Source organism: Malaclemys terrapin, chromosome 1 (assembly GCF_027887155.1).
Source record: "Malaclemys terrapin pileata isolate rMalTer1 chromosome 1, rMalTer1.hap1, whole genome shotgun sequence".
Taxonomy (NCBI): Eukaryota; Metazoa; Chordata; order Testudines; family Emydidae; genus Malaclemys; species Malaclemys terrapin.
In genome coordinates, this window is record NC_071505.1 from 211,330,115 (window position 1) to 211,353,841 (window position 23,727).

A 23,727-nucleotide genomic window follows, 5' to 3' on the forward strand; every position below is an offset into this window, starting at 1 on the left:
GGAAGTAAAATAAATGCACAGTTGTCTTCCTGGTTTTGTCAGCTGACTAAAACATAAAGCGTATCAGACGACAAAACCACAAGAGGTTTTGTAGCGGAGAACGGCAGACAGCAAAACTGCAGGAAACTCGCTTACGGGGAAATGAAATTGTATGCATAACCAGGTGGCAACAGGATATAAATGTAATTGTTTTTTGTAAATATCAACACTGTTTATGCGACTGATGAGAGCCTAATAAGCTAAAGTTGAGTTATGGACAGATTTCCCTCCCTCCAAATTACATTAGTTTCTGAAAACGTTTTTTGTGTAGTACACTAATTTTAAAAATTGTTCTACAATGCTGATGTTCTGTTAAGTGGCAGGAGGTCAAGGGGCGGGGACCCCCTTCTGGCTTAATAAATGAGTGTCCATAGATCATTGCATTCCAATACTTACTAGTGTTAGTTATTAGTGCGGAGCACTTGAATAATTGTACTGTTTGAAAATTTTGGTAAAACTGCATTCTGAAACTCAAATATCTGTTCAGACTGGAAATAGTGAAGTTCTGTTTGCGCGCGCGCACACACAAAACTTGTGTGTGTGTCTATAAAAAATTAATTTAAATAATAAGTATTACTCTAGCAAACTCTAAAAATACAAGATATTTACATGCACTTTCCTGAAATGGACTGACTCTAAAGACTTTTTTTTTTTTTTTCTCAACACCTATCTTTATATTGTATTGGGAAATAAGGACTTTAACACAATCAAGAGGTAGCTAGAACCATTAAATTCACACATTCTGCAAAATGACTCTGCTTCTACTGCAGGAAGCCCACAGCTTTGATGGTGTATAGAACTCATTACTGTGCCAGTCAATCTGTCACCTAAAACACCCTCAGAAAAACAGTTTGAAAAAGCGAAATGCTGCTACGAACAGATCCTCTTTTCCAAAGGCAAATGATAACATGTAACAGTCCGCATGAAAAGATGTGCCTCCTAGAACTTTCAAGAAACATTATAATGTTTCAATTAATGTTCCCCAAATAAATGAAGCAACAGCCTCCCAGTGCATCAACAAATAGTTCATATATGTGTCAATAGAGAAGATTGCAGAAGTTTTAAATGTTTTGACACTAGAGCCAAAAAATACATGACAGTTAAAATAGTGTTTTAACAACACTTTGTTTTGTAACACTTGCTCGTATGTGTTAATGGTTCATTTTCATCATAAGGTCTTTCCATTACATTGATGCATTGTGGTCTGATTTCATTTTAGAAAGTTGTGAATTTCTCAAAAATCCCCCGCCAGGATTTTACCCAAGGCTTGGTGTCATTGGTTTTGCTGGAATTGTTGGACTGTTTCTTTCTAGAGGTAGGTGCTCTTTTTAAATGGCTTATTTTATTAAGTTGGGGTAAATCATTTAACATCCAATAAAAATGAATACATCTTTAACTACAATATGTGCTATTAAATCAGGACTCAGAAATGTATCTTGACGCACATTATTTCTGCTACAAAAGTTTTTTTTAATATTGTTTAATTTCAGTGTTATGGATTCTGTTGGTTACAGAAATTTGGTCTATAAAAGACACCACTACTGAATGGCGCTTATAGTAACAATATGATGAAATCTAAGAGGAACACCAGAATTGCAGTTATCAACCAAATTTAATGCTAAAGCCTTCAGCTTATAAAACTAATCTTTCTCTTGATTTAGTTGCATCACCACTACACCTCACAATCCCAGTCCCAGTCCTGGTCTACACTGGGGGGCGGGGTGGAGAAAAGATCTAAGTTAAGCAACTTCAGCTATGTCAATAACGTAGCTGAAGTCGATGTACTTAGATCGACTTACCATGGTGTCTTCACCGCGGTGAGTCGACTGCTGCCACTCCCCCATTTACTCCGCCTGCACCTCTCGCGGCTGTGGAGTACAGGAGTCAACAGGAGAGTGATCGGGGATCGATTATCGCGTCTTGATTAGACACGATAAATCGACCCCTGCTGGATCGATTGCTGCCCGCCGATCCGGCGGGTAGTGTAGACATACCCTCAGTGTGGTAGCATGTTTTTTGGGGGAAAAAATAGTAATTTTTAGTTAAGGGAAATTGGATGCATTTCTTAAAAACTTGTTTGCAGACTTTTTTGTTTTTGTCATAAGTATTCAATTAATTTAAACATGGCATTTTAAATATTGTTACTGTGAAGATTCTGCTTTGTAGTAATTTTGCAGATAATGCTCTCTAAAGTGTGCATCATTCAGTTTACAGAGACAGTTACCAATAAGCAGCTATTTCTTTACAGTTTACTTAATGAAATTAAGGAGACTATCCAATTATGAACTAGTGATTAAAGGGACGCTGCCAATTCCTCTGATAGTTTTCTTTAAAATTATTTTTAATTAGTTTTTGTGCTCCTCTGTTTGTTTAGAAAGGGCCTTTGGATGGGCCTGAAAGCTACATAATCAAATGTGCTTATGCACCCACTTCCTCCCCCACCCCCTTTTGCTGTCTTGGCTCACACCTGCTTCTGCTTGCCGCTTGTTCTTTCAGTTTCAGCTCTGATAATGCTATTACACATAGTGAACACCCTTCTCCAGGGCCTATAGCTATCGACAAACAACGAAACTGACCGTAAAGTAAGCCAACTGAAAAAAGAGAGTTTTTTTTCCTTTAATCTTTATTATATACTCGGAGTTAATTTTAACAATAGTAGGCAAAAAAAACCCTCAAACATTTGGTTCTGAAATTTTTTTAAGTTGACTGTGTCCCTCTAATTGGCAAGTTAACTGACAAAGCAAGGTTCTTGAATGTGGTTGTGGTCTCATCTCTACGTAGAGCTTACCTAGAAGTAAGTTATAGTATAATGTAACATGTTTATACATATTTTACAGTGTAGAAATTCAGTGTAACATTTAATTACATTGCTTAAAAAATAGTATATTTAGGCTTTGTTAGGAAAGGGAATTTGAAATACAGTAGAACCTCAGACTTACGAACACCTCAAGAATGGAGGTTTTTCATAACTCTGAAATGTTTATAACTCAGAACAAAACATTATGGTTGTTCTTTCAAAAGTTTACAACTAAACATTGACTTAATAAAGCTTTGAAACTTTATTATGCAGAAGAAAAACGCTGCTTTTAACAATCTTAGTGCAGATGAAACAAGCACAGAAAGAGTTTCCTTGCCTTGTCAAATGTTATTTTTTAAACATTCCCTTTATTTATAACAGGGTTTAAAAGGAAACTAGATAAATTCATGGAGGTTAAGTCCATTAATGGCTATTAGCCAGGATGAGTAAGGAATGGTGTCCCTAGCCTCTGTTTGTCAGAGGGTGGAGATGGATGGCAGGAGAGAGATCACTTGATCATTACCTGTTAGGTTCACTACCTCTGGGGCACCTGGCATACGCCACTGTCGGTAGACAGGATACTGGGCTGCCTCGACCTTTGGCCATACTGGGTCAGACCATTCTTATGTTCTTATTTTTTTAGTAGTTTACATTTAACACAGTACTGTACTGTATTTGCTTCTTTTATTTTTTTTCTGGTCTCTGCTGTGGCCTGCTTGCGTACTTTCAGTCCAAATGAGGTGTGTGGTTGACCAATCAGTTTGTAACTCTGGTGCTCAGAACTCTGAGGTTCTAGTGTATGCTCATTTTTGTAGAAGTTCTTAGTATGTGACACTACTGAACTGTGTCTGTGGTGAATCATTATATTGATATGGATGAATTCTGTAACTCTATAGGAAATATTGTTGATAATGGTATGCACAGCCAAATGGTGTTTTCATTAACAAAATCAGAAATGAGCAGTTCTTTGAACAAACTGGAAGTGATGTGTGACTATAGCAGACAAATGTATTAACACTTCTCCAATTAAATTTATTTTGATTATTCTCTGGCAGTGAACAAACACACTGCTTAACATTCATGATGGTATTTAATGAGAAGAACATTGCCAGATCATGGTTGTAGATATTTTTCTTAAAGTTCCAACTTCAGGAGTCATGTGATTATGTGAGAAGCTATTTTTTTTTTTTTTTAAGGAAAAAAATATATGGCTATTGGGGTTGTGGAAAATGAGTACCCTAAAGGCTTAAGAACTAGAAGATAAATAAAAAGAACCCATAATTTTATCTTTTTAACCTCATCTTATGATTTTGGGATGGACCTGATTTGAAATGCAAATCGCTTACTTGCAATACAAAAATCAAAGCACTTTATTTTCGCATCTGAGCTTGAAATGTCAAGAAGCTAGTTTGCAATAAGTTTTAACTTTGAAGTATATAATGAGTAAGGCTACGTTTTAGTCATGGGTATTTTTAGTAAAAGTCATGGACAGGTCACCGGCAGTAAACAAAAATTCACGGCCCGTGACCTGTCCATGACTTTTACTATATACCCCTAACTAAAACTTGGGCCCGGGTGCTGGGGGGTGGGGATGGCCTAGGACCCCTGCTGGGGATGGGGGACGGCCTGGGACCCCTGCTTGTGTGTGTGTGGCAGGCAGGCAGGCTCCCTTCCTGGCTCCAACCAGCGTCTCCCTGCAGCTCCTGGGGGAAGGGTGGCCAGGGGGGCTCTGCGCGCTGCTCCTGCCACTAGTACCAGCTCCGCAGCTTCCATTGGCCGTGAACCGCAGCCAATGGGAGCTGCAGTGGTGGCACCTGTGGGCGTGGGCAGTGCATGGAACACCAGCTGCTGCAGAAGTCCTGGAGGTCACAGAAAGTCACGGAATCCATGACCTCCATTACAAACATGCAGCCTTAATAATGAGTCCAACAGGAAGAAAACCTAAATCACAAGTGTACATGTGGTAGAACTATATTTATGGCAGCTGGTAAAGGCTGATCTCTGTTATGGAACATGCCTTCTGCTTGATATGCCAAATGGATTTTATTTTAGCATATTAGAAGCATTTGATTCATTTCTTGAACAGAAGTTTATATAATTCTCATAGCAATATTTCTTTAAAGGTTTTGGTTATTCCACCCTTTAAAATTTTTTTGAATCCCCACATCAGATTTAATTAATTATCACTGAAAGATTCTGTTAAAAAGTACTCTCAAAAGAGTGAAAAATGAGTACATCGGTCTAATAAGATTGTGTTTCTTAGGAAAGTAGTTAAACTAAACAATTACTGATGTGGTAAATTATAATGTACCTAATGAATGATTATACATAAAAAAAAAAAAAGTACAGTAACACTATCGAAGTTTCTGGAGAACCAGTACTCTAACAGAAAATATTTTCTTCCATGGAACAGGTTCAAAAATAAAGAGGTTGGTGTATCCAGTGGGCTTCATGGGGATTGGTGCCTCACTATATTATCCACAACAAGCTGTTGCTATTGCAAAGGTCAGTGATTACACTTTTAGGTGTGGGAAACCCCTCTTACTTCCTGTCACTTATTTCTTCATAGCTTCAAATTAGTGAGTAAACCATTTTTTATTTAAGAGTTGTCAGCAGGCTTGGCCTTCATACACAGAAGGCACATACATTTCTTCTCCCAAGGAGCTTGCAGTTTAAATTGGACATAAACTGGGTGAATTGATTTAAATCAAAATTATTTAAATCAGCAAGCAGGAAAACTGATGTAAATAATCAATTTTAATTATGTTTTGCATTTGTACTGTTTACTTTCCTAAAGAAAAGTTGATTCTCATTGGTTGGTAACTATTAAAACATGTTTGCAACTAAATACAGTGGAACCCTGCTATAACGCGATCATTGGGGTCCAAAAAATTCAATCGCGGTAAATGCAGGGTTGCATTATAGCGGGGTTCCACTGTACTTGTGTTCAGCTTCCGCGCCCTGGCTAGGGGGAGGGAGGGAGCAGAGGAGAGAGAGAAGGGGGGTGGCCAGGGCTTCCTTCAGCTGGGGGGAAGTGGGAAAAAGTTCCTCGGAATATGAAAGGCAGACGATTCTACTCCTGCTAATTCCTAAGGCAAAAGAGGGCCTCAGACCCATCCTAGACTTGCATCGACTCAACAAGTCGCTCCAGAAGTTGAAGTTTCGCATGGTCTCCCTGGCTTCCATCATCCCCTTCCTGGATCCGGGAGACTGGTACACCACCCTTGATTTATTTTCATATTTCCATACTTCCATATTTCCATCTTCCCAGGGCACCGGTGCTTCCTCCACTTCATATTGGGCAGGTGCCATTTCCAGTTGACAGAGATGCCCTTTGCTCTCGCGTCAGCCCCGAGAGTATTCACGAAGTGTATAGCACCAGTGGCTGCTTACCTGAGACGTTGGGGGTATGTGTCCAAATATACCCGTACTTCAACGACTGTTTGATAAGGGGCTGGTCTCTGGATCAGGTGCGGAGACATCTCGACCTGGTATATTCGACCTGTCTTGACCTGGGGCTAATAATAAACGAGAAAAAGTCAACCTTAACACCAGTTCAACACATAGGTCATGGTAGTGGTTCAGATGCACACGGATCTTCATTCAGCTTGTTTCCTGGGTCCACTGGACTTGTCACTGTGGTGAGGGGAAAGAAAGCTCCTCTGAGTCATTTTTCTCACACTTCTCCACAAGATAAACTAAAAAACTTGTGTCCACATTGCCTAGATGCTTCTCTTCCACCCCCTAAGACTCAGCAGGGCTTCCTTAGGAAGCTTGATTTTGTTCTTCTCTGTTCTTCAGATGCCAGGATCAGTGACTTTGCAGATAGTGTCTTTGTTGGATAGGAGTTTGGAACTGCACTCTGAGGAAGAATTGAATTGCACTAGTTATGAATGTGTCTTCTGTAGCAGAACACTGATTATATAGTTAGATACGATGCGCACAGGTTATCTTGTCCTACAAGATATGAAATGTTGCTGGAAATTGATTACTGGCAAAATTGACAAGTTCCACGGACTGGATGCCCTATTGGCCATTGCTCAGACACCATGGAGACCTTCAGTCTTGTCACCATAGGCATTCCTCTCCGCCTAGCAGTCAAGCAAAGGCTCGCACCTTGAATCCGAGAGCTAGTTGCTCTGCCTACTTACAAGGAGCACGCTCCCACTCTAGTGCTTGGTGCTATGTCTGAAGAAGAGGAGGAGCCTGTAGTTTAAATGGAATATCCTCATTTGGACCCTGAGCTTGAAACTGAGTCTTCTGATGAGAGGTTTGGTGATGTTGCAGCAGCTTCCTCATCTTCTGAGGATGGTTTACAAATCCATGACCTGGTAAACAGAATGACTACATGTTATAACTTCTGTGGGTTATTTTGGAGAAAAATTCTCACCCAGTGTGATGTTCCCTTGGTGTTATCTGGACCGGTGATCTGCTAGGTCACTCCAATCCTTGACTCTGGGAGCCAGCCTTACCCTACTTTGCTGTTCACGCACAGCCTCTAGCATGTAAGCTGCTCCCAGCTACGTGAGTGAGCACTGTTGGCCAGCCGCTGCTTGGATTGTGCAACTGAATGACACTAGCCAATATCTCCGGTCCCAGACACAATCCTAGGAACCTTGGTCTTGCAGTGTCCAGTTATGCCCGCTGGATGCTGCAAGGTTATATGAATTCGTCCATTTAACAAAGAAATTGATATGCCGTGTAGCGGTGCCTGCTCCCGGCCCCGCCACAAACTCAGTCAGAGACCGCTCCAAAGTACATGCACCAGTGCTCTTTTATTGTCCGTGCATATCCCCACCACTTACTATTTACATATCTTACAGACCAACGCCCTGAGAGACCGCTAGCTTCTCCTGCCAGCAGGGATCTAGAGCTCCTTGCTCCTCCCTTCCCTGTCAGCCATGAGGACACATTTTCAGCCTCATAACTCTATACATGAAATTACAACCTATAATATTACTATAACAACAATGCTCAATGCATCATGAGTAGACACAGCAGGTAAATGTTCTCGGGGGGGGGGTCATTCAACTCCCCAGCTCCATTGTTGACCATCATCTTGGTTGCTTCCAAGATTTGGTGGGGAGTCTACCTCAACAATCTATCGGTTTGAGTTCACTGGAGCTCAAGGAAAATACATTACATATAAACATATTGGAGTTAAAAGCACTCATCTCTCCCCCTCCCCCCAACCCCCTCACATCCAGAACAAAATAGTGGTGGGTTGTCACAGAGAATGTGATGGCAGTGTATTACCTGAATGAACAGGTCTCAGCTCTGCAAGGAAGCAGTTAAATTAGGGGATTGGTTTAGCCACTAAAACATTTCACTAATTGGCCTGCCCCTGCCAGACAAGGACAACAGCATAACATATCAACTCAGCAAAGATCTCCTGCAATTACACAAAAGTCTGTAAAGAGCTGAGAAGATATTTGCAATCTTTGAAGGTTTCTGGACATAGATCCCTTCACCCTCAAGCAGAATACTAAGTGTCCCCATTTCTGCTCAAGAGTAGTAGACCGAGACTGTATCGATATTGGATATTTTTCTTCTGAATTGGGGGATGGATTCTCCCTTCCCCCATTCCTCTTATGCAGAGGGTGATAAAGATAAGAAGACACAATGGGGCTAGGATAATTCTAATTTGCTCCAGCATGGCTGAGGCAGCAGTGATATACAGATCTTCATCTTTCCAAGGGAGTATACAAACTTCCAGTGATGCCACACATTTCGCAACAGGTGAGATTTATCACTGGGAACCTTCTTTTGCTACACCTAGCTGCATGGGATATGAGTCTCTAACAGACCTTGTAAAATCTTGCACTTCAATGGTGGAACAGATTCTGATTGTTTCATAGAGTTAATCAGTGAGAGAGTGTTACGATCTTATGTGGTTTAGGTTTGTGGACTGGATAAGTGACAAGCATGTCGATCCTGTACAGGCATCAGTTCAATATGTTCTTGAATGCTTAGTGCATTTAAAGTCTCTGGATCTTTCTATATCTTCTCTGAAAGTACACTTAACAGCAGGGGCAGCACATCATATATTTATAGTTAACAAATCTGTCGTTGCACATGATACAGTTCAGAAGTTTATGGAAGATGTGGTCAGTATGTATGCACCAATAAGACCTCAGTTCTCCATGGGAACACAGTTTAATCTTAATACAACTCATGAAGCCTCCTCTTGAGTCAATGGCAGATAGTTCTTTGTTTCATTTGATCTGTTAAGACCACTTTTACAATAGCCATTTTTTAGCCAGAAAAGAGAGTGAGTCACATGCCGTCATGGCAGGCCCCCTCATTCACTATCCTTTATAGAGATAAAGTTGTTCTTAGGCCTCACCATAGATTTCTTCCCAGCGTGGTTTCTGAATGTTATATTAATCAAGCAATTATCTTGCTGGTTTTCTTTCCTAGACCTACATGCCCATAAAGGGAATCTAAATTGTATACCTTAAGCACAGAGAGCTTTAGTTTACTTTCTTAATAGGGACTAAAGAATTTCAGAAGTCCCTAATATTTCCTATGCTGATAGCCCTAAAATCTTGCTATTTCTTCAGTCATTATCTAGGTGGGTATACAGAAGAGGAATACTGGATTAAATCTGTTCTACTGCATTGAGACCACAGTCATCTCATTGTAGATATACATAAGTGTGTGCAGCACACTTCATTAGGGTGTGCACCCAGGGCGTCCTGCCCTAGCCCCACCCCCGCCTGGAGGAGCTCCGGGCCGGCCAAAGCCCTGAGCTTCCCCCACCTGCCCGGAGCAGCCCCAAGACAGCTGCAGCCCTGCATCCTCTCCCCTTCCCTCCCTAGACCCAAGCCGCCCAGATGTTTTTCATTATTATTTGGACTTCCGTTATGTCAAAGCTTTTTTAAATTTACTTCAGAATTGTTGTTACAGACAACCCTCTTACTAAAAAAGCAAAAGAAATAATAATAAAAAAGACAAGAATGTGCAGAGCACCTTATTTGTGTTTCTATTCTGTTAGGTCCAGTAAAGAATAGAGATAACTTGCATGATTTTCATTATTGAGTCTGCAAAAAAAACCACACCAAACCTTACATAAATAAATTACAATGGTTTGGGTGTATATATGTGCATATTACTTTACTGACTTTAGGAAAAATAAATAATTTTAGGGAAAAGTGTCAGTGGGGCCACCAGCAAGAGTTCGTGGCTGCAGTCTGAGGCCACCAAAAAATTTGTTGCGAGAACCCTTGCCTAGTCATATCTTTACAAAACACTATTGCCTAGATCTGGCATCTAGATCATGCGCTCAGTTCAGTAGGCTAGCATTCCAATCCTTAGTCAGTCATGTGAGTTCTCCATATCCAGTCATGGGGTACTGATTGCCAAACTATCCCCTGAGTACAACTATGTAGAGGACACCCAAAGAAGAAGTGGAAGTTACTCAGTTGTAACCAGACTTCTTCGAAATGGACTCTGCATATTCACACTTCCTCCGCCCTCTTTCCCGTTATCTTTGGAGTTGTGTAAAATCCTTATGCTAAGAAAGTGGTGTGAGTGTGAATATGCAGAGTCCATTTCTAAGCACTCTGGTTACAAGTAACCACTTCTGCAGTGTGTTGTTTTGGGAGGGGAGCAGGGGTTGGGAGAAGGAGTTGGGATTTTACTTCCTCCTTTCCATCTGTTCCTGTTCCAACCTTCATGTCTAAAACAGCCCTCTTGCTCGCCTCCCATTTCTGTTTCCCTTCCTCATTTTAGGTGTTGGATTGAGTTTGAGAGAGTTTATGTCATGAAGAGATTTTTAAAAAGCAAATATCTAGCTTCATATAAATAAAATTATTTATAACAAACCTTTTTAAAAGTCCAAGGCTTGCTTGGGTTGACCTAAGATGTAGCAGTAAAAGCTTAAGATTAATTAATAAGACATAAATAAAATTAACGTCGTCTTCTGTTTTAAGGTTCATAAATGTGTGAGTCCTTTAATTTGGGAACAATTAAAACTTCGCAATTCAAACATGAACACTTTTCTAACATGGCTCTTTGGAAAAAATGTATTTTTTTTTTTTTTTTAAGCTTTTAAAATGTGAATTATTCTGTATTGAGTTGTTTACCACTCTGCACTTCCTTGGGTGTCTCACAGTCCTGATGTTTGTACACTATGTTGAATGTTGCCGAATACCTAAAAGTACAAAGGAGCACATTCATCACTTAATTAAGGCTTTCCACTGAAGAATGGTTAGCTCATCAAAGAACTAGGAAATATGTTGAGCAGAGTACAGTGTGGGATTGTAATACAGGTCCTGCACATCTGGCTATAAGAAAAGTCACATCCCTTTCAGTTACAATGTTTGTATTGCTGAATGAGGTGTATTGGCAACAGACGACCTGGAATACCAGGTACACAGGGAGTACAGTAGCAGCCTGATCTGTTCCACAGTTGCTCAACAAGTTGAATTGTTAAACTTAATGATCAAGGATAGTTTCCGGGCATTACTTTCTGTAACTGGAAATCTAAAAGACTTTTTTTTCTCCAGGCACCAATCTTATGGAGAACAAACTCGTAGCTATTTATCACAAGATTGCAAAATTTAAAGCTCTGTGTTGTGAATATCTGTTCAGCTGTCTTTGACCTGCACCAAGCAGACAAACTTGGGCAGATTGTTCTAATATTTGTGGCTTTGGCAGAACTTCCACTGGTGTGTTAAAGTTGTTCTGCTTTCTATCCAAGATAAAATATAGATCTGTTATTACACTTACCTCTGGTTCAGCTTCAATCTGGAAAAAGCATCTGCTACTAACCTACCAAAATCAACCTCTTTGCACCATAGAAAAGTTTTCAGTCATTTTTAATAATCCTTCTCAGGATTGAGTCTTCTCAACTTGCATAATACAGCACACGTACTAGTCATTTTGATTCATGCTCACTGCTTACTCCAAGGAAAACCTTTGCCAGTTCACAGCTGTTGTCAAGATTTATTCCCTTGATAATAAACTAAACTGACTACAGTGTTTAAAGATTACAATATAAATGCTAAAAAGTCAGCAAATTCTCAGTTAAGGTTCCCACAAGGCTGTACAGATAGAGAGCCATTACCCTTAATCCTGCTTGATAACCGATATGTATTGAAATAAAATACTGGAGTTAATTTTCTATGTACACAATAAGAAGGGAAAAGTTGTTTGTGCTTGGGGCTACAGTAGAACCTCAGAGTTACAAGCACCAGAGTTACGAACTGACCCATCAACCACACACCTCATTTGGAACCGAATGTACACAATCCGGCAGCAGCAGAGAGAGATACACACAAAAGCAGCAAGTACAGTACTGTGTTAAATGTAAACTACTAAAAAAAGGGGGGGGGGGAGGAAAGCCGCATTTTTCTTCTACATAATAAAGTTTCAAAGCTGTATTAAGTCAACGTTCAGTTGTAAACTTTTGAAAGAACAACCATAATGTTTTGTTCAGTTACCAACATTTCAGAGTTACAAACAACCTCCATTCTTGAGGTGTTTGCAACTCTGTGGGTCTACTGTATTGCACTATGCCCAGAGATATTTGGGACACACTAAGCAGAACGTAAGCCCACTTTCAAGTTTCTTCAGAACCTCTCCTGACAACTTGCCAGTCCGACTTTTCAGTGTTTATTTAAATATTACCGTGGAGTTAAACATATTTGCTCTTTTATGTTGAATTCAGTGGAAGTTAGGAAGTATTTTGGCATGCTAATGAAGAGGGAACTATATTTTGTCATCTTTCGGTTTAAGCCAAGTCTGGAGTACTTTTCTGAAGGCCTGGAGAAACTGTTGTCTTCTGAAAGCTCTCTGTTGAAAGTTTGAGATTTTGTATTCCTCCCTTTTACTTGCTGTGACAACTCCAGCAAGTAAAAGGAGAGAAACTGGAATGTGGCAAAGCTCTTGAACATAGCTCCATCAGAGCTAATATTTTTTGAAAAAACAGTAATGTTAAATCTACAGGACTGTACCTAACACTTAAGAAATTACATACCCCTGGAGCTATAAGCATATAGACAAGGGATGGACATTATAATTTAAATGGGTAGTCTGTGCTTTGAAAACATTTTGTTTCTGTCTATCTGACGCCCTCAGTTTGTTGCTTGCAGTTTTTGTTTATGCTGTGTTTTTCTCTGATAGAAAACTGGGAAAATTTCTTACTCGCAAAAAAGAATTTCAAAATGTGAAAATAAGGCCCAGTTCTGCAGTCCTCCATAATTCATAACTCCATTGAATTCCATTAATTCAAATATAGTGAACTCTGGGATATTTAGGTTTGTAACAAATGCAGGACTGAGCCCATATGCAGCTTGAAAATCTTCAGTCTTAAAAACAATGCAAAGACCCAAAATAAGAGATTAAATCAGTACTTTATCACAGTTGACACTTTTTTGCATTGTGTTGCCCTTTGCTGTGTATAGATTAAAGAGCATGTACTGGAGGAATTTTTATAACCAGGAAAAAGCAGCTGCTGCCTACAGACAGTTGTTGGTTTTCCTTCATCTTGTTTTGATAGCTGTATTCGTACTGGCACCACAGATAAAAGGAGTGTTTTTTATTTTTACTCTGGTAAGTTTGCACTTCTTGCAGCTTTCTGATGATGATCCCCAGGTAACTGCAGCATTCTATGTTCAGAGGAAGCAGATTCTTTTGCTAATGAAGTATAACCTGTTCCGAAGCACAGGGAGGGGGAGGGATAGCTCAGTGGTTTGAGCATTGGCCTGCTAAACCCAGGGTTGAAAGTTCAATCCTTGAGGGGGCCGCTTAGGGATTTGGGGCAAAATCAGTACTTGGGCCTGCTAGTGAAGGCAGGGGGCTGGACTTGATGACCTTTCAAGGTCCCTTCCAGTTCTAGGAGATAGGATATCTCCATTAATTTATTTTTATTTTTATTTATTTACTAATTTGTCTGAATATTTGGGAGAAAACATTTAAAAAGCTAGACAAGAATACAAAGGTTTATACCTTCAGTGCCTGTGCGGATTTTGGAGAGGTATAGCACATTCATTGCCAGGTCTCTGGGTGTTTGCTTTTTTTCTTTTATTACTCCCCATACCACCATCAAATGCAGATAAAAATCTTATTTCTCTCAATAAGGCATGCCAACTAGCAACTTGTTTATATCTAAAATTTGACCTACTTAAACTAATTTAACATGGTGGCCAAACAGGCTAAGTATGTGTTTCTTTTTTTTAAGACAACTTGTCCAAAGACAGCCTGCATCTCACATCTAGTTGTCTGACTAGAAAACTTATTTGTCACAATTCTTTTCTGTATTCAAAGTGAATCTAGTTTTAAAATAATTGTATTGTCTGTAAGTACAGTGTATGGCTATGACTTCCTGTTGGGCTCAGTTATTGGTCCTTTTTAGTCCATTTTCCTATTCTAAATGGTACAAGGTGTGTATCTTTAACTACACACTGATGTGGGGTACGTTGTATGGAGAAGCCTTCTCTTAGCTTAAACAGTAAAGGTTAATGGTGCATTGTAATCAGGGCCGGCTTTAGGCCGATTCAGCCAATTCAGCTGAATTGGGCCCCGCGCTAAGAAGACCCCCGCGCCACAGCTCTCCACTCCGCCCCCAGCTCACTTCCCCCTCCTCCCCTCCCCTGAACGCTCCGCCCCCTGTTCCTCCCCCTCCCCTGCTTCCCGTGAATCAGAGGTTCGCAGGAAGTCTGAAAAGAAGCAGGGGCGGGCAGGCAGCACCAGGAAAGCTGGGGTGGCGGGGCGGGGGGGCGAGAAGGACTCCGGGGAGGCGCGGCCCAGTCCGGCCCCGGTTCCGGCTGAGAGTGCCGGCCCCAGCGGCTCCGGCCTGGCTTGGAGCACGGCACGGCTCTGGTCCGGCCCAGCCCCCACGGTGCGGCTCAGGTCCGGTCCGGCCTGGCCCCAGCAGCACGGGTCCGGCCCCCCGGCCTGGCCCCCGCGGCTCTGCTCGGCTCCGGCCGCCGAGTGGCTCCGGACTGGACCCAAGCCCGGTGACACCGGCTGGAGCGTGGCTCGATTCCTGGGGGCGGGGCTTGTGGCAAGGTCTGAGAAGGATCCTGCAAAGGGTGACTCAGAGAATAGAATGATACAGCTGCTTCTTACCATTTGAAAATTCAACTTGATTTTAAGGCAGGAGGAAGGTTCCTGTATGTTGTGAATTATTTTCCCTCTCTCAAGGATATGTGGTGGGTTCATTAGAAACTTGTAGATAGGCAGACAAGCTGTTGATCTGACCTGCATCTAAAAATCCTAACTATTTGGATTTGAATGGCAGATCTGACAGCAGTCAGAAAAGGAGAACTGGTCTTTCTTATGTATTCCACAGAGAAGAAGTTGCTCCTCATTGCAGTTTGGATGGAACACGCACACGATTTTGTTATCCACACTCCTCCAAAACTGTGGTGTGGTGTGTGTGCATAAAATTTACAGTATAGTCTAGAGCAGTGGCTCTCAACCTTTCCAGACTGCTGTACCCCTTTCAGGAGTCTGATTTGTCTTGCATACCCCAAGTTTCACCTTATTTAAAAACGACCTGCTTACAAAATCAGACATAAAAATGTCACCACATGCTATTAATGAAAAATTGCTTATTTTCTCTTTTTATCATATAATATAAATCAACTGGAATATAAATATTGTACTTACATTTCAATGTATAGTATATGGAGCAGTATAAACAAGCTGTCTGTATGAAATTTTAGTTTGCACTGACTTCACTAGTGCTTTTTATGTAGCCTGTTATAAAACTAGGCAAATATTTAGCTGAGTTGCTGTACCCCTTGGAAGATCTCTGCGTACCCCCAGAGGTACGCATGCCCCTGGCTGAGAAACACTGCTCTAGAGGCCTCAGTCAGGTTCAGGACTCGATTGGGGTAACTGCTGGGACTCCATTGTGCTAGCTGCTGTACAAACATCATAAGATACAGTCTATGCCCTGAAGAGCTTCCAGTCTGAAAATTGTATTTCGTAGGGGTCTAGGCAAGCAGAATGTCCATTTCTTTTGTTCTTTGCCATCTGAAAGAAGGCCAGTATGAGGCCATTTTTCATTTTCAGCCTTTGGCTGAAGACAGGGGCAGCGGGTATAATAGGCCAGGGGAGGCTAAACCTCCCCAAACAGGATGTGACGCACCTCCTTCTGGAGACGTGCCACCAGCCTGCCGCCTTTGGAGTGCCACTGCCGAAAGGGTGCCCGGGCCATGGCCCCTCCCATGCTCTGCCCCAGGGCCCCGCTCCTGCATCTCGCTCTTCCCACATGGCCCCCTGCTGCTCTTGTTTCTCTGCCCCTTTCCCTCACGGCCATCCCACCCTCACTTGCGTTTCTCTGTTGGTTTCCATATGGCCCCTGCTACTCACTCCCTAAGAGGCAGAGAGGTGCGGGCAGGGGGGCTCTTGGGGGTGGGGGCGGAGAGAGGTGTGGGAGGAGGGCCCCTTAGGGGGTGGGTCATATGCAGGGCTTCAGGGGGAGAAGGCTGAGTGGGGGCGGGTCTCAGGGCACCTCCATTTTGGTGGGATATAGCCAAAACTGTGGGCTTGACTGGTTCCTTTGTACATTAGGAGTTTACTAACGGATACTTTTCAGGGAACTATGCATAATCTTGCTGACATTTGTGGTGATGGTGGACAGACAAAAGTAATCAGAAGGGAGCTACTTATGTTGATTCCTGTTGTCGGAGCAAAGCTGTGAAATATAAAATTGTCAAATAGTGGCAAAATCAATGGGGAAAATATTACTAATCTTTCTAAAATGGTATTACAAAGACTAAAATCTATTTTAAAATTTCAAAATCTGAAATGCATAGAATGCAGTGTACTAGGGTTTCAAAACCCCTAAATTGCTTACATTTCAGAACTGCTTAAGGTTATTTTGAAATCCATCTCTCTTTATACTTTGTTCCAAACACTGTATCAAAGTAAACCATTTGTATGGGTATTTTTTGTTGTCATCCTTTTTTATGGTCTGTTTTTAGTGAAGCTGTACATTCCATACTTGAGTGGCATGAATGTTTTGTAAAGCAGTCCCAGTTAAGGGTCTTGGTGGATTATGAAACCATTTAAATTGTAATAAGAATAAACCCTTCTCAGATGGTTCTGAAACTGATTGATTTTCTAACCTCTTGTTTTAAAGGTCACTGGTTCAAGGTTGTATGACTGGAGTTTGCAAGGATATGTAGCTGTAGAATCTCTCTGGAAGGATAATCCTAAAAAGAAGAAATCTGGAAAAAAAGCAAGTGATAAGGTAAGAAGTCAAAGGGATTTAATTTCCAAAATAGAAGATAATTTAAAGGCACAACATTGATGGTCAGGCTACAGGATGATAGATTGAGACTTGAATTGCTCTGTTTATAAACAAAAAAAAAAGGTTGATCTTATGTCTCTGAAGACAAAAAAAGATACTTTCTAAGTACTGGGAATATCTTAAACTAGTTCCAGTCTAGACTTCCCAGAAATTTTGTTGGGAATTTTTTCCCCCAACACTAAGATATAATCAGCTAAGGGTATTAAGAAAGAAGAGGGGAGTGTTGTGAGTGATAATTCTGATCCTGCCATGTCTGCAGATGCAAACTTTTATGGACTATATTTGAACCTTAAGGAAAAGCTTACCAATTGCTTCAAAGGATTTTGTCTACTTTAAAGTAACACTAAAATTGTTAAAGTTCATTAGTAGTAACTCCTTGGAAAAGTAAAGTAGAACCCCTTATCAAACTGCTTTCCCCAATTTTGCTTTATTGGGGACTAGGGGGGTAAATATTTGTGAAAATTGATGTAGCTTTGTTGTCACCTTGGTAGGCAATGCGGCAGCATAATGACTTCCTCTTGCACTGTTTTACTAGACTCTGGACACGCCTATCATCCAGGCCTTAAAACAAGTAGTACTTTATAGAGGTAAATAGCTTATATGTGTTTAGAGAGAGAAATGTACTATTTTGTTTAATATCTTTGGACAAGTTACCTAAAATTTTGATGATAAATTCTCACAAGTTTGATTCTTTCAGAGGTAGTCATCTTCTGAATCTGTGCCCTGTCACAGTGCTGCCAACACTGTATTACTGAAGGTGCAATCTTTCAAATACTGATTAATAATTATTTTTGGCACTTTTTGCAAGAGCCAAGATGTTGACCTAGGGTCCCCGCTAAAATTGAGTGATTATTAATTCTAACCTACCTAACATTCATTTGTACTTTCAGTTCATAAAGCATACGTCCCTTCTGCCCTGTTATATGCTGCTCAAAGATCCTGGCTTCCTGCCACAGATGTGGCTGCATTTTGATGATGAAGCAGGATGTTTGGATAAATGTATTTTGTGTAGAGTATGGCAAGCATTTTGGGATCTTAATATCATTCACAATACATTATCAGCATTAATAAAGATTATTAAATGTCTGCATGTTAACTATATTTTGAGTTCCTTTGAATTAAATTACTTTTTTTTTTCTTTTCCCCTTTCTGTCCTGATTCAAACACCAGTAGCAGTGTCAGATTTCCTTCCACCAGAGAGGAGTGAAGCCTATGTTCCAGCCCTGCTATGGTTCATTTCACATTTCCATCCACTCATAACTCCTGCATGTCCCTAGTTTCTCCAATTCTCACTCCCCTCTCAGCAGACTAACTTCTCAGCTCCTTCAGTCTGAGTGTAGGGTGGTTGGACTTCAAGGTACTAGGGTTCCAAAACTCCTAAATTACTTTAATCTCAGCACCGTTTAGTTGGACTTTGTTCCTTGCATGTTTCCAGCCACCCAGTCCATAGTTTGGTACTGGCATTTCTCAAAAGACTTGTTCTGGCCTCTGGTCAGGTGATGTGCAGTTGCAGTACGTATGGTTGTCTGCAAGAGGAGGTGCAAAAGGCTTTATGATCTAAGAGGAAAATAGTAATATTTTGAACCAAGAGGTGGCTTGGCAAACATAGAACTCTGTTGTGATTGGCTTTGTGTTCGGATTAGTTGTAATGTTGGAAAATACTTCCTCCAATGTCTGGGGGTTAGCTACTGCACACCAGTAATTATCTTAGTAATACATTGCATGACTTATGAGACTGATATACTTGAAGAGAGGAAGGATGGTCTGGTGCAGGGATTCCCAAACTGTGGGTCATGATGCAGAGGTCACTGGGGGGGGCTGTGAGATTGGGGGGAGGGGAGAAAATGCAAGAAAGCTTAAGCAGACAGCTGGGCAACACCATCTGCTCCCGGAGCAATATTGTGCTCTTGCAGCAGCATCATGCCTTCTATGGCCAGCAGAAGGTCCCAAGCTCCATGTGGTGGATGCATTACCAATGCAGTGAGATCGGGAAAGGTGGGGATTCCCCCCCCATTCCAGCATGCAGGGTGGAGGACCAAATAAAATGATCTGGCAGGTTGAATGTGGCCCCCGGGCCTTCAATTGCCTCTCCTTTTTGTTTAGTCTGGTAGTTGGTGCCGCTGTGCAAGTAAGTGCACCAAGCTCACAGTGGTTAATCTGGGCCTGGCTACCCACCCGTAGTTTTCCAAGTAGACTGTGTAAGATGGAGTGTTTGTTTGCACAAAACCAGCCTGAATACTAAGTATCGGGGAGTTGCGTTAACTGATATGAGCGCAAAGGAGGTCACGGCATGAAAAAGTTCAGGACTCACCGGTGTAGTGGTTAGCCTGGGACTTGGGAGACCTGCGTTCAATTTCCTGCTCCACTACAGACTTCCTGGGTGACTTTCGGCAAATCAGTCTGTCTTGTGCCTCAGTGCTCAATGTGGATAAATACTATGTTACTCCTCATGGGGTGCTGAAGAGAACTACATTGAAAGAATGTGAGGTGCTCATATGCTTCAGTAATGTGGGGGGGGGGGTTGGGGGGGAAGGCATGTAAGTACCATAGACAGATATTTAGAAAAAGGGGTGGGGGGACGCCAAGGGATGGAGGAGGATGGGGTAGGGGCAGATTCACATTTTTAGAATGACTGTATAACTTACAGTGACAAATTGCAAAGTCACACTGAAGTAAGGTCTCTGATTTAGACTTAGGCCTCATCTACATCTAAATCTTAGGGTGACCTAGCTACATAGTTCAGGAATTTTTCATGCCCCTGAGAGATGTTGTTAAGCTGATCTAAGCCCCAGTTTAGACATCACTAGGTCAACGGAAGAATTTGTCTGTCGACCTAGCTACCTCTCAAGAGGTTGGATTTACTACAGTGACAGAAAAAACCCTTTTGTCACTGAACCAAGTGTCTGTACTGCAGTGCTACAGCAGTGTTGCTACAGCTGTGCCACTGTAGCGCTTGTAATGTAGATATAGCCTTACACGTGACATCATTTCCCTTGGTTTTGAAGCAATGTTAAGGCTACTAATGGAGCACAGTAGTGTTTAAGCTGCATCTTTATTACAGCATATTGAGGCTCACAATCACAGCAGAAAGTTAAGCTGGTAAGGATTTGTGGGAAAACCCCTTCTGAAGGACTTAAGTACATGAAGAGTTTAAAAAAAAAAATGCCCCTCCTGTTTGAAGTGGTCAAATGTGCCCACAGATTTAATTTTGTAATATAAACCTAAGGATATCAAAGAAACTCCTGACCCTAAATCAGAGAGAAATGTGAAGAATGAAATGAAACCAACAAATCAGCATGCAGCATTAGCACTAGGGAGCAGAGAGCCACGGATCAGCAGAGCCACAGAAGAATGACTGACTTATCATTTTGCACTAAAATTGTGGCTATGCCTTTTCTGTGAATGAGTCAAACTTAAATTGCAACAGAAACTGGATTGTGCTAAAAATGAAAGCTATGTGTACCTGGTAATTTGCACTGGCTTGTTAAGAAATGTGGACCTTTTAATGAGTGGTTACTTTATGAGAGAATGTCTAATTTGTATTTTACATCCTGCCTCAAGTTCTTGTAGAGGGTTTCCTGTTAAGCATCGTAATGCTTTGCTTGGGTTTTTCTAGCTAATAGAAATTTCAGTTACCCTTCATACAGACTAGTGAATTATAACAGCTTTGTCTCTATCTCGTATGGCTCATAGAACAGATTAAACAAATTGTGATGGCTGAAAAGTGTATGCAGACAGTTCAGTGAAGCACAGTGCCTGTAAAAAGCCAAAACAATTATTTCCAGGGAGAAGTTTACTTAGAATTATGTGCAGTGGAGAGAGTCTGTGCTGTCAGATCACTGTTTTGATTTTACTGGCCATTTAAAGAAATACAGGTTCAAATGCATAACTTAAAGCAACTGTACCTTTGAATTCATGGGCAATTCCATCTCTAGACTTGAGTCTTACATTCCTGGCTCCTGAGCTGCTCTGCCTCTTCCGTTGATACAAACAGCTGGATTATAGGGTTGCCGTCCATCTCATCTTTTGCAGATTAACCCCAGTTAAAAAGCTAGTCTTGCAAGACTAACAAAGTGTCCTGAAAATTGTGAGCCAGAAGAACGTGCTGTGATATAGCAACATGACAAACTAAACTAGGATGGGTATAATGTGATGTACTGACCCTTTAAGACTGAGGAAGGAGTTATCTGGGGCTGTGCTATCCATTCCAGGAGGTTTATTACAGAGACACCCAGGAAATGAAGCAGCCATTAATAGAGAGGAGGTAGTCCCAGGTGGCAGTTTGTGATCCAAGACTATCTGTCTGTGTGGGACCAGAGTCTTGAAGTGTAGGTGCAGCAAAGCTTCCTTCTCTCTCAGCCATCTGGAGGGAGGCCTTGGATGAGTGGCCCTAAGAAGGGCTACTGGAATGTGTATGGGGCATACTGGGAATGGGGGTTGGATAATAAACAGGCTTCTTCTCTGAGGGCAAGAGAGCTGGAGCTGTTAGTCGCTCACTTGTTAATTGGGTGATACCTTCAGATGACTGGGGACAGCCTGGAACCCCAGCATAAATGCTGGGGAGGAGTTGTTTGACCTTTATTGCAAGTTTGGTCATCTTATTTCTTTGGACTTTGTCACCAGACCCCTAAAGCGTTGTGGCTCTCTGGAGGCAGAAACTCACCCCAGATATGGGTCTGTATTACTTTTTAAACAGTCAGTAGGTATGGCCTTTAGTGAGCGTTTGCCTGGGGGGCTGGAAGGAAAGGGAGCAGCAGCCCAAGTATGTACTACACGTATAAAGAAATGCTTTCCAGCTGGAAGTGCCTCCCTGCAGACATATATACTTTGCAAAGAAACTAGGGAAGCTGGTCTGGGGAAAATAGCAAGAGCCTGCTGATAACTAGGCAAAAGGAAGCTGAAGCTCTCTCTTTGTACACACCAAAATACATCATCCCTTCAAAATCGGGCAGGATTTTAGAGCACTTTGAAATATTGGTTCTTAACCCAGATGCTTTTTTCTCAGGGTAAAATTTGCAGAATGCAGGTGGAGAGGGACTAATGTGCACAACATATATTCTCAGAAAGTTACTGACAGCACTACTCAGACTTGCAGTACCTGGGTGCTACTTGGGTTCAATGCTCACAGCATGTTGATTTGAGTCACTCAGGCCTGGTTTACCCTACAGCATTAGGTTTGCTTAAAGCAGCTTACATCGACCTAATTATGTCAGTGTATGCACGACAGCCTTGCTCCCGTCAATGTAAGTGCCCTAATACACTGACATAACTCCACCTCCATGAGAGGCGTAGGTTTTATGTAGGTGTAGTTAGGGCCATGCAGTGTCCCTGTAGACACTGTGTTACTTACATCTATTGGTTGGCATTCTTGTCAATTTCACGGCTCTGCTGGAGCCATGAAATTGACAAGAAAGCTGGCTTCCGAGTCCCCAGCCAGGCTGCTGCCCAGTTTCGGCTCCAAACTGGACTGCTGCCCAGGCTCCTCACTCCCCGCGGAGAGCTAGTCTGCGCCACTGGGCTCTCTGCTCCCCACCGGGAGCCTGGCATATGACCGGACTCTGGGCACGGATCTCTCTGCTGGGAGCCCAGCTGTCCCCCTGGTGTCTCAGCTTCCAGCTCCCCACTAGGAACATGGCTGTGCCCAGCGGGGAGCTCTGCGCTTGGTGTCCAGCCTCGTTCCCAGAGGGGAGCCGAGAGGGGAGGAGGCTGCTGTGGGGCCCTGGGAGTCCTGTCTCTCAGCCCCCCATACTGCCCCTCTTTAGTCGGTGGGAAGCGCTCCTGGTGAGGACGTGCATCGCTGACAGAAGAAGGCAGCGTGGTCATGAACCACTGCGGTAATTACTGTGGTGGCTGTAAGTCAACGTAACATAGATCCACTTCAGTTTATAGTGAGGACATGCCCTCAGTTACTCTGACTGGCAACAGAGCCCCAGTCCTGCTACATGTAGGTAAATCCCTTCCTCCTGTTCATCAGCTTGGCTCAAGTCACATTGTAAATCCAACTTGTGCTTCAAAAGTCTTTTTTAAATATTATTTCCCCAAAGCAGCAGGGAAAGCCTGTCACTAGCTGAGATCAAACCCCAGTTGGGGATGATCAGATCCATAGTCTGAACCATAGGTGTATGCAAAAAAAAAGTTATACCCCCCACCCCCAAATTTGATATTACTTCTTTTTAAGGTGGCTGTATTTCAGGAACTCCTTTTGGAGCAGAGGCTCAGCAATTTTCAAGACAATCTGAATAAACATATGGATTTTAGAGGCTTCCAAACAGATTGAGCTTTGTATTAACATCAAGTAAAGTAATTTAAGAAGATGGATTTGGTCTTTATTTTATTTTTCTTTTGATTTAGGAAAATACATTACAAAATATGCACCTTAGCACTCTGCCATCACTGGAAATGACATAATTTGTCACAAGTATTCAATCTGCTTCATCCCTTTACAACAACTGAGAGTCCCAATAAGATACTGCCCCATATCCCACAATACCTCAAACTCCACCCTGTGCCACCTGTATTCTAGCAACACCCAAAAAGCCAAAAGAAACAGTTGAGCCATGTAGCATGCCCTAAATGTTAGTAAAATTGGACTATTTTGAGCCTTAAATGAGTAAAGTCTTGG

The 23,727-nt window shown here is 41.9% G+C and overlaps 1 protein-coding gene across 1 annotated transcript in view; it reads left to right on the top strand.

Moving 5' to 3' along the window:
- The window catches only part of APOO (apolipoprotein O), a 70,422-nt gene that overhangs the window by 33,824 nt on the left and 12,871 nt on the right, over nucleotides 1-23,727 (top strand). The window contains exons 5-7 of the mRNA XM_054006020.1: nucleotides 1,259-1,354; nucleotides 5,250-5,341; nucleotides 16,935-17,045. Coding sequence (XP_053861995.1) covers nucleotides 1,259-1,354; nucleotides 5,250-5,341; nucleotides 16,935-17,045 — 299 coding nt within the window. The remainder of the gene's footprint in view (nucleotides 1-1,258; nucleotides 1,355-5,249; nucleotides 5,342-16,934; nucleotides 17,046-23,727) is intronic.